At 50.2% G+C, this 11,715-nt stretch overlaps 1 protein-coding gene across 3 annotated transcripts in view; it reads right to left on the bottom strand.

Moving 5' to 3' along the window:
* Positions 1–11,715, bottom strand: part of PSTPIP1 (proline-serine-threonine phosphatase interacting protein 1) — a 46,795-nt gene continuing 35,080 nt past the window's right edge. For all 3 annotated transcript variants that reach the window (XM_042941321.1, XM_042941322.1, XM_042941324.1), the window contains 7 exons: positions 6,383–6,462; positions 5,687–5,785; positions 4,528–4,624; positions 3,923–4,013; positions 1,595–1,650; positions 1,270–1,394; positions 1–307 (listed from right to left, as the gene is read on the bottom strand). In XM_042941321.1, the coding sequence (XP_042797255.1) occupies positions 176–307; positions 1,270–1,394; positions 1,595–1,650; positions 3,923–4,013; positions 4,528–4,624; positions 5,687–5,785; positions 6,383–6,462 (680 nt within the window). In that variant the 3' untranslated portion in view covers positions 1–175. The remainder of the gene's footprint in view (positions 308–1,269; positions 1,395–1,594; positions 1,651–3,922; positions 4,014–4,527; positions 4,625–5,686; positions 5,786–6,382; positions 6,463–11,715) is intronic.

Genomic DNA, 11,715 nt, shown 5'->3' with positions numbered 1-11,715 from the left:
GACTGAGAAAAAAATGCACTCCTTTATTCCCTGTGGGAGAGACTGCTCAGGGAGCCTCCAGCATCCGTCCTGGGGTGTAGGCTTGGTCTTAGGGCCCCAGCAAGGCTGGGGCAGCAGTGAGGACTCTGCTGGCCCCAGGGCAGGGCAGGTCCAGGTGGGGGCTGCTGCCCCTTCCTCAGAGCTTCTCCAGGTAGGAACCAGGGACGAAGCCACGCTGCCCATTCCGTTCCACTGTCCACCAACCGTCCTCCCCTTCCAGGATGACTTCCAGGATGTCTCCCGCAGAGATATTCAACTCGTCGGAATTCTGGGCAAGAGAATAAAAGTGCATTGGGCTGGAGCGGCCCTTTCAGGGGGGCTCTGGTGGGCACCCCCACCCCAGGCAGTAAATGGGAACTTGTCTCCCCGGTGGGCCAGGTCTTCAGAGCCGTACCTGGCCTCCTGGAGCCACAAGACGAGGCTGCTCTGGCTGGGGCAGCCTCCAGAGACATGTAGCGTGTGGAGTGTCTTGTGGGACTCGGCCTCCTGCCCTCCTTGGTTTGTTATTTTTAGGCCTTCCTCACCCTGGGGCTTCTTCCCCCACTTTCCCCCCTGCTGCCCACTTTCCCAGCTCTGCTTACACAGTCAGGTGTGTTCGTCACGCTCCGAGCCTTCTCAGGCGCACCGCACACAGCCTCCCCACTGCTGCTGAGCCAGCCCCTGTCATGCAAGCACACTCCCATTCTCCTGGCCTGTCCCCCCTCTGACCGAAAACCAGGCTTTGGGAGTCTGCACAACCCAGGGCACAGCCTGCCTGCCCCGAGGGGATTCTTGGCTTCCCTCTGTGTGGACTGAGGGGGGCTCTACAACACCCACCAAAGCAGGGAGCAGATTGGACTCTCAAGGATCTCAGAGCACCCGTCCTATGGCCTCTCGACCCATCCTTTCCCCATGGACCTCAGAAGACCAACCCGAGGTCTCGTTCTTGGCACCTGTGGCCCCAGTCTGAGGGCACAGAGTCTGACCCTTGGTCCATCTCCTGCAGGTTGCCCCAGGTGCTGTCAGCGTGCCTGCACATGCACACCCAGGCACACAGTGTCCGTGAATGCCTGGACACCGCGTGTGTGTGAGAACAGTTTCGGGCACAGGCCCTCGTACCCGTTCCACATTTGCTAGGCAGATACACAGCCACTGCCAAGTGCTGGGGGCTATTCTAGGGGCACATGCCCCAGCTCACTCCACACTCTGGCCTGCCTGTGCCTGCCTGAGGAGAGGGGGTGAGGGCCTCACCTGGGCCGTGTAGTCGTAGAGCACCCTGTAGCCCTGTGCTGGCACGCTTGGGGGGCCCGGCGCCTCCTGCACCGTGATGGCAGAGTAGACAACCTCACTCCGTTCAGGGGTTGGGGTCAGGGTCTCTGTGGAGGCGGAGAGCAAGGTGAGGCTTGGAGCCTACCCCTTTCAAAGGCAGTGATCCCGGAGGCCCCCCTGGCACGGAGCTTCTCCTGACTTGGCTCAGCCTCCCCCCAAAAGCAGAGAACCCGTCTGTGCCACAAAGGAGTCCTCTCCTTTCCCCTGGGCTCAGTTGCTTGGGGGCCCCCACATCACTCCCAGTAACCTGCAGAGGCTGCCAATGATGTGGTCTTGGGACTTCCGTGTAGCAGCCCGGAGAACCTGGGGGCAAGAAGCAAAGCAGGTAGGGAGGGAGAGGGATTCAGCAAAGCCCCAGGGCTGGGGCCATCTGGCCTCTAGGCACAGAGTGACATGAGAGCCCATCAGGCCTGAGGGTGGTCCTTCCCCTGCCTCACCCTTCTAAGCCTCCTCAGCCTGCTTTTTGCAGGCCCTCCTCACTGCATTCCCAAGGCCCTGAGCCCCCAGACCTCTGCTCCATCCTCCTTCTAACCCCCACAGGTGAAGGGGCTGCCCTCTAGAGTTCAGCCCGCTTGGGCCTTGCTGGGACCTTCACCTGCCTGGGCCCAGTCAGACCTCCTCCCTGCGCTCCACCATGACCTGGCCAGCCCAGCCATTCCCTGACCATGGGAAGTAGGGACTCCAATGTACATAGCACCAGGAAACAGTGCCAGGCTAATTCACCCCTTCCCTTGTGCCTGGCTCATGCCTGGACTGAGCGGCAGCCATGAAGGTTTGCTGCATAAAAAGACCAGAGCCAGCAAGAGGCAGACCCTGGGGGCATTGGGGAGACAGACGTGGGTACCCACAAAGCAGGCAGTGCTGAGGGCTGTGTAAGTAGAGGCTGATGCTATTCCTAGCCTCTGGAAAGGCTTCCAGGTGGGGTTGAGTCCTGAAAGACAGCTTTATTTAAGTTTATTCATTTATTTTGAGAGAGAGAAAGAAAGAGCAAATGGGGGAGGGGAGGGGAGAGAATCCCAGGCATGACCTGAGCTGACGTCGGATGCTTAACTGACTGAGCCACCTAGGTGCCCCCTGAAAGAAAGCTTTAACGGACAGAAATGGTGCAAGGCATAGCCTGTGAGTGATTGTGAGGTGCAGGGGGGCTGCCCAGGATACATGCCCAGGATAGAAACACATGGACATGGGTGTGTGGACCTGGTCTGATGATGATACGGGCTGTGCAGGTTCAGCACCAATGACAGAGTCCTGCCCCTACCCAGAGTCAGGGTAAAAGTCGGCAGGGTTGTGGCTGGGAGGAGCAGAGCTCATGGAGGCTGCTGCCCATTTCCCCAGCTTTGTCTATACCTGTGACACTTTACTCACTTCCCGGCCACTGGCCCACCCCTCCTCAGCTGTACGTGGCTTCTAGCTCTCCCCTGCTTTGGCTCCTGCCCATCCCCTCCAGTAGCCAGGCCTCCTCCACCTGGTGGGACCGCTCTCTCATCAAGGCACCCGTGTCAGTCCTTTCTTGACGCTGTCCCAGGTGAGCTTTTCCATCAGGTGTTTAAATGACCATCTGTGCTGAGACCCAGGTCCTTCCTAGGGTTGCAGGGAGGCCTGAGTCCCCCAAGACTACACTAAGACTGTGAGGGTGTGACTGCCCTCCCTTGGGGCCTTTGCTTTCTCACGGTTCCTGGAGGGGCATGCTGTGCCCCCGCTCTGAGCACAGGTGGTCACTCCCTGTCTCCAGAGGTGTCCCACAGGGGAGGCTTCAGGAGTTCCCGAAGCCTCAGAGATAAGCTGTCCTCAGGGAGCTGAGAGGTCCATCAACCCCATCCTCATCCTTACCTACCTCCTGAAGGCAGGGCCTTCTCTGCACGAGGCTGGATGGAGAGAGGGCATCACAGGGGCCTCGGGGTGGGAGTGGGGCACAGGCACCACATGAAACCCACAGATGCAGACTCCTCCCACACACGCACACAGGGCACGTGTCCCCCTCAGGAACCTGGGTGCTCTCAATGAGCTGTCACCATTGTCACCCAAGGCCTGAACCGAGAGGGTCTTTGGATTCTGAGTCTGACCCCAATGACTTCTGGGCTCTGGACCTGGAGAAGGGACTTGTGCAGGTGACACAGTAATGCATGGCACTAGGATCCTCTGCGGCCAGGCCAGGGAAGGGGCCCTGAAAGGCCTGGGGAATTCTCCCAGAGAACTGTCTATAAGGTCTGCTCTTGTGTCCTGATCCTGCACGAGCAGGAGTGTTACTGCCGCAGCATGACAGTCCAGGGTACCAATCCAGGCTAGCAGCAGGGTCCAAGGGACAAGGAAGCCAGCCTGGGGCCTCCCTGGAGCTCTGAGCGCAGTCACCGGCAAGTAAATGGGGTGTGATTATTTGCTTAATGTCTGGGTCCCTTTGGACTGAAGGTGTCATGAGTCCAAAATGAGGCTGTCCTGTCCCCAAAGAATGCCCAACACCTAAACCCAGCACTAGGCCAGCTGTAGGTGCTCAGTAAATACACGTGGAAGAAACACTTGGAGGAGGAGGGGCCGGACCCACTTCCTGGCACTTCCTCAGCCCCATCTGGCACCTCACCTCTTTATCACGCCGCACGATGGTTGTACGCCAGGGCTGCCGGATGAGGGCGCGACCTCCCGATCGTAATAGTTCTGGTAGGGCACCGGAGCTGTGGGCAGCAAGCCTGTGAGGCCCAGGGTGACCGAGGGCAGGGCAGGCGGGACCTGCACCACCTGATACCCGACTTGTCCCCATCCAGAGACCCAGATGGGGGCCCCACTTACCCACTCTGGCCCTAGCCTGCCTCGGTGCTTAGAGAGGGGGCCTCTCTCACTTTGACGAGACACACCCCACTGTGGGCACCACTGAGATCAAATATTCTGGGCTCATGATTTAGTGGAACCAAACCGGCTGTAAGAAGGCTCCCGCCTCCATTTCCCCTTCTGAGAGTTGTGTTCTTAAGCACTGTGCCATCTCTGCCTCAGAGGAGGCAGCAGGCCAGGGCCCTGACCAGGGGGCTGCCCCATCCCTGACCCCTCCTTGGGGTCTGGCCCAGGCTCCTTCACCCAGAAGGGAGCTGTGAGCCTTGTTCTGGCAGTTGAGGCTCAGAGAACTGGGGCCAGGCCTCTTAGGGACAGATGGGCCTGGCCCCAGAGGCTGTCTACCTGCAGGCCGGGCCTCACCCGGGGGCTCAGTGCCTGTGCTCTTGGCCTGGATGAAGCCATCGATGTCGGCTTCCACGCTGCAGCCTTCTAGCGTCACCCGCACCTCCTCGTAGAGCTGGCAGTGGGCAAGAGCAGAGGCTGAGGGATCAGGCCTCACCTTGGGGACTACCCTCTTCAAAGCCCTGCTCCTCAGTGGGTGTGAACTCTGGCCAGGGGCCTCCACCCCACCAGCCTCCTCACGGGCCCTGTGCGCACAGCTCAGTGCCTGTATTTGGGGGCCTTGGCGTGGAACTGAGAGGTCAGAACCCTGGCTGACAGCTTCTTCTACTTCCTGAACACCTATTGTGCACAAGGTCCTATGCAAGGGAGTTATCTCACTCCTGTCCTCTGAAGAAGACACCACTTTCCCCATTTTATAAATGAGGAAACTCAGAAAGGGGAAGTGATTTGCCCAAGGTTGCAGAGCAAGAATTCAGTGTAGCCAGGCTTTGCATTAATGGGAGGATCCAAAGCCCCCATTCCTTCCTCTGCCACAAGGAGACCACCAGTCCGTGGTCCAGGCAGAAGGGTTCAGGCAAGTAACAGCAGTGGGCATCAGGGAGTCTGGGCTGCCTCAAGAGAGCTCATGGCTCTCAGGCTCCACTAACAGAGGTCAGAGCCCCTCGTGTGGAAGTGGGGGCCCCTCTCTGCTGGGGGAACCCACCCCAACACTCCTGGCATGTAGAGTTCAGTAAGGGGAACCAGGACACCCCAGGGAGTTGGGGGCAGAGGAGGGACTGGACCTTGGCTCTTACAAGCACCAGGCCTGGAGTAGAGCAGCCCAGTGTCCTCCAGCCTCTCTGCAAACCTCTGAGGGGCAGTGTCAGAAGGCAGAAGCTCCCTTCTGACCCCAACAGGGAGCAGGTGCTCTGTGGCCTTGAGAGCAGAGCCAAGGACCTGGGAGCAGGGGTGAGCAAAGAGGCAGATGCCAGGGTAACCACAACAACAGTCTTCCAGGCAAGGAGACCAGGGCCTTGTACTGAGTCCCCTGTCCTTTGGGGCCCCAGGGGCAGAGGCTAAGCCCTGAGCTGTTTGTTGATGGACTCGGACCTGGGCATGCTGTTGCCTGGAGTCTGCCCTATCTGCACACCTCCACCCCCAGCTCACTCTCTGCCCCGCCCTGTCCTTAGTCCCCCACCTCATCGTCCTTGACACACTGCAAGGAGAGCTGGTTACAGTGCACCCACAGGGCATTGCGAAGGATGGTCAATCGATCAAACTCTTGCAGCTGGAAAGCCTGCGAGGTGGAGATGGGATGGAGGTGAGAAGTGAGGAGGGGCTCGCAGGGGTCAGGCCAGACTGGGCCCCACTCAGCTACCATGGCACTCAGTAGCCACACGCACCCCCTGCTGAAAGCCAAGTCCAAAGGAAATGCCCTTCTTGGAGGATCCCCACCCCCACCTTTGTGCCAGCCCCTGAGGCTTCTGGTTCCTGCCCTCACCCTTCCTCCAGTCTCCATCACATGCTAGAAAAAAAGCCCTTGGGCATTGTTGTGAGAGGAGCACTGGACCCGGAGTCCTAAGGCCTATCTCCCAGGTCTTGTCCACCAGCAGGACCCAGGGAAGCTATGGGCTTTTTCTGAGCCTGAGGGCCAGCTTCAGCAAAAAGGGGTGAAGGATGCCTGCCTCCCCATCAGGGCATAAAGCCAGATGGGGAGCTCCCTGGGACAGGGGCCCAGCACAGGGCCTGGGGAGAGAGCAGATGGGTGAATGAATGAAAGAATGAGGTCTTCCTCCCACTACTGCCTCACTTTCCCCCATGAAGCAGCTGGAGGGATGGACAACCTTCTCATTTTGCAGCAGGAGAAGCAGGCCTCATGCCCACAGTCACTCACCTCACAAGTGGTCCGGTGCTCCTGCTCCCACTCACCCCGCACCTTCTCCAACTGCTCGATGTTCTGCCTGTACACTCGCTCTGGAAGCACAGGTGGTCCTCAGGGAGGTCAAGGCCTAGACACCCACCCCCAACCTCCACCCCTTTGCTCCCGCAGTGCCCCTGCACAAAGTGCCCTCCTGCCCCAAGTCCTCGGAGTCCCTCCTCCTGCCTCAGAGAGACCTGCCCTGGCTTCTGGTGCCTCATCCAAAAGCCTGTCAGGACCACTTACTCTGGTACTGCTCTTTTTGGAGGTGACTCTTAGCTCCCTGCTGTGCTCTGAGCTGCCCAGGGCTGCAGTAGAGCCCACACCTCAAGATCAGAGTCCAAACCTTTTGCCACCCCCAGGTCCTACCCTCTCACAATTTCTAGATGGGAAACTGAGGCTTGGAAAGGGCAGCATTGAAGGGGGGGTGGGGTAGAGCAGGGGAGCTGTTGAGTTGGAACCCAGCAGGCTGGGTTCCATGACCTCCGTTCCCAGAAATCTGAGGGACACCCATCTGCCAGCCAAGTCAGCAGCTGGGTTCTGGGAGAAGCAGAGAAAAAGGGAGAACATTTTCAGGGGGCAATAGGGGTGAGCTCTCTGCCCTAGGAGGTGTACCAACAGAGATGAAGCGTGTTGGGAAGGTTCTGGCATCAGATGAAGGATAGAGGAGACAGAAACCCAGAGAAGGCTGTGTGTGTGTGTGTGTGTGTGTGTGTGTGTGTGTGTATAAGAGAGAGATGATGAACAGGTCTGTCTCCCATGATGGTGGTTGTGAAAGTCCTGGACTCTGGAGCCAGATAGACTGGGTTGAAATGCATTCACCACCACTTCTTAGCTGTGTGGCCTTGGGTAAGTACTTAACCTCTCTGTGTCTCAGTTTACTCATTTGCTTAAAAAAAGGATTCAACAGTGTGGCCAAGCCACTCAGCCAGCTGTGCTGAGGGCTAACCTCACCCACCAGCACACCTGCAGCAGCTGCAGCCAAGCCTCTCAGCTGGCCATGCTGGTGGCCAGTCCTGCCCATCAGTAAGCCTGCAGCAGTCACAGCCAAGTCACAATAGGAGGATATAAGCAGCCCACACAGGGGATACCTCTAGAGTCCTGGTTCTAGTGACCAGGAAGGATTGTCCTATTGGGACCCACAAGACATACATAGCTGACTTACCTAACACATAGAAACAAGCACAGTCAGACAAAATGGAGAGATAGAGGAATATGTTTCAAATGAAAGAACAAGACAAAACCTCAGAAAAAGAACTAAATGAAATAAAGATAAGCAGTCTACATGTTAAAGAGTTCAAAGTAATAGTCATAAAAATGCTCACCACACTTGAGAGAAGAGTGGATAAACTCAGAACTTAAAGAGATAGAAGATATTAAAAAAAGAACCAAACAGAGCTGAAGAATGTAATAACTAAATGAAAAATACACTAGAGGCAATCCACAGCAGATTAGGGGATGCAAAATTACAGATAAGGTTGTAGAAAATATCCAAGTGGAACATCAAAAAAAATAAGTTTTTATTTTTATTTATTTTTAATTTTTTTATGTTTATTCATTTTTGAGAGACAGAGACAGAGCACGAGTGGGGGAGGGGCAGAGAGGGAAGGAGACATAGAATGTGAAGCAGGCTCCAGGCTCTGAGCTGTCAGCACGGAGCGCGACACGGGGCTTGAACTCATGAACCGTGAGATCATGACCTGAGCCTAAGTCGGACACTTAACCAACTGAGCCACCCAGACACCCCAAGAAAATAACTTTTTAAATGAGGATAGGTTATGGGGCATCTGGGTGGCTCGGTCAGTTGAGCGTCTGACTGATTTTGGCTCAGGTCATGATCTCACAGTTCATGAGATCAAGCCCCACATCAGGCTCTGTGCTGACAGCAAGGAGCCTGCTTGGGATTCTCTCTCTCCCTCTCTCTCTGTCCTTCCCTTGTTTGTGCTCTGTCTCTCTCTCTCTCTCTCTCAAAATAAATAAATGAGCCAAAAAAATTTTTAAATGAGGATAGGTTAGGGGACATCTGGAACATCAGGTGTCCTAAATTTGCATTTTAGGGGTCCCAGAAGGAAAAGAGAGAAGGAAGCAGAAAACTTATTTGAAGAAATAATAGCTGAAAACAACCCTACCACGGGGAAGGAAACAGACATCCAGGTCCAGGAAGCACAGAGAGCCTCAAACAAGACAAACCCAAGGAGGCCCACACCAAAACACATAATCATTACGATGTCAAAAATTAAAGCTAGAGAATCTTAAAAGCAGCAGGAGAAAAACAACTAGTTATATATACACGAAAAACCACAAAGTTATCAGCTGACTTTTTAGCAGAAATTTTGCAGGCTAGAAGGGAGTGATAAAATGCTGACAGAAAAACAAAAACAAAACAAAACCGTAAAACCAAGAATACTCTACCTGACAAGCAGTATAATCAATTATATCTACAAAAATTGGTCAAGAAATATACAAAATAAAAAAGATGTAAAATATGACATCATACATATGAAATGTAGGGGGAGGGAGTAAAAATGTAGTGCTTTTAGAACATGTTGGAACTTAAGTGACCATCAATGTAAAATAAATTACTCTATTCATAGAATGTTATACATGAACCTCATAATAATCATAAACCCAAACCTATAATATAAACAAAAAGAGAAAAGAACCCAGTCATCAAACCACAAGGGAAGACAGCAAAACTACAAAAACATCCAGGAAACAGTTAACAAAATGCCAATAAATGCATGCCTGTCAATAATTACTTTAAATATAAATGGACTAAATGCTCCCGTCAAAAGACACAGGGTGACTGAATGGATAAAAAAACAAGACCCAGCTATATGCTGCCTAGAAGAGATTCATTTCATACTTAAAGACACACACAGGTTGAAAGTGAAAGGATAGAAAAAGATTCCATGCAAATGGAAGCAAAAACAAAATAAACAAAACACAACTGGGGTAGAAATACTCCTATGAGGCAAAATAGACTTTTAAAAAAGATGGTAACAAGAGACAAAGAAGGGCATTATACAATGATAAAGGGATCAGTCCAACAAGATGATGTAACAATTGTAAATAGCCACACACCCAATTCAGAGACACCTAAATATAAAAAGCAAATAATAACAAACACAAAGGGAGAAGTACAATAATATTAGGACACCTGATATTACTTTACACCTGATATTACTGATATTACACCCACTTACATCATGGGTAAATCATCCAGACAGAAAATCAATAAGGAAATGATGGCTTTGAATGATACTTTAGGCCAGATGAACTTAGATATGTGCAGAAGATTCCATCCCAAACCAGCAGAATACACATTCTTTTCAAGTGCACATGGAACATTCTCCAGGATAGACAGATCACATGTTAGGCCACAAAACAAGTCTTAGTAAATTTAAGAATATTGAAATACTACCAAGCATCTTTTCTGATCACAACAGTATGAAACTTGAAACCAATTACAAGGAAAAAATACAAACACATAGAGGCTAAACAACCAATGGGTCAATGAAGAATTCAAAAAGGAAATTAAAAAAATACCTGGAGATGAATAAAAATGGAAACAACATTTCAGAATCTTTGAGGGATGGCAGAAGCAATTCTAAGAGGGCAATTTATACCAATACAGGCCTACCTCAAGAAATAAGAAAAACCTCAAATAAACAATTTAATCTTACATCTAAAGGAACTAGAAAAAGAACAAACAAAGCCAAAAGTTAGTTGAAGGAAGGAAATAATAAAGATGAGAGTGAAAATAAATGAAATAGAGACTTAAAAAAATCAGAAAAGTCAATAAAACTAAGAGCTGTTACTTTGAAAAGATAAACAAAATTCATAAACCTTTATCCAGACTCATCAACAAAAAAAGAAAGAGAACTCAAAAAATAAAATCAGAAATGAATGAGGAGAAGTTACAACCGACACCAGAGAAATACAAAGGATTGTAAGAGACTACTAGAAAAAAACAGATGCAGAAAAGCCATTTGAAAAAACTCAACATCCAGTCATGATAAAAACTCTCAAAAAGTGGGTTTAGAGGGAACATACTTCACCATAATAACCCACAGCTAACACCACAGTCAATGGTAAAAAGTTGAAAGCTTTTCCTCTAAGATCAGGAACACAACAAGGATGCCCATTTTTATTCAGCATAATATTGGAAGTCCTAGCCACAGCAATGAGAAAGGAAAAAGAAATACCCAAAATGATATGGAAGCAGTAAAACTGTCACTGTTTGCAGATGACATGATACTATACATAGAAAACCCTAAAGCTTTCACCAAAAACTATTAGAACTAGTAAATGAACATAGTAAAGTTGCAGAATACAAAATTAATACACAGAAATCTGTTGTGCCTCCATATACCAATAATGAAGTAGTGGAAAGAGAAATTAAGAAAATAATCCCATTTATAATTGCACCGAAAAGAATAAAGTACCTAAAAATAAATTTAATCAAGGAAATGAGAGACCTGTACTCTGAAAACTAAGGCATTAATGAAAGAAATTAAAGACAACACAAATAAATAAATGGAAAGATATTCCATGTTCACGGATTATAAGAATTAATATTATTAAAATGTCACACTACCCAAAGAAATCTACAGATTCAATACAAACCCTATCAAAACACCAACATTTTTCACAGAACCAGAACAAATCCTAAAATTTGTATGGAACCACAAAAGACCCCAAACAGCCAAAGCAATCTTGAGAAAAAAGAACAAAGCTGGAGGTATCACAATCCCAGACTTCAAACTATACCACAAAGCTATAGTAATCAAAACAGTATGGGACTGACACATAAACAGATCCATAGGTCAATGGAACAGAATAGAGAGCCCAGAAATTAACTCATGTGTATATGGTCAATTAATCTATAACAAAGGAGGTAAGAATATACAATGGGGAAAAGACAGTCTCTTCAATAAATGGCATTGGGAAAACTAGACAGCTACATGCAAAAGAATGAAACTGGACTACTTCCTTATACCATACAAAAAAATAAACTCAAAATGTGTTAAAGGCCTAAATGTAAGACCTGAAACTATAAAAGTCCTGAAAGAAAACATAGGCAATAAACTCTTGGATGTCAGCCTTAAGAGTACTTTTCTGGATCTGCTTCTTCAGGCAAGGGAAACAAAAGCGAAAATAAACAATTGGAACTACATCAAACTAAAAGCTTTTGCACAGCTAAAGGAAACGATCAACAGAATGAAAAGACAACCAAATGAATGGGAGAAGATAAGGGGGTAATACCCAAAATACATAAAGGACTCATACAACTCAACGTAAAAAAA

Source organism: Panthera leo, chromosome B3 (genome assembly GCF_018350215.1).
Source record: "Panthera leo isolate Ple1 chromosome B3, P.leo_Ple1_pat1.1, whole genome shotgun sequence".
NCBI classification, from domain to species: Eukaryota; Metazoa; Chordata; class Mammalia; order Carnivora; family Felidae; genus Panthera; species Panthera leo.
This window is presented reverse-complemented; position numbering and strand designations above follow the sequence as displayed.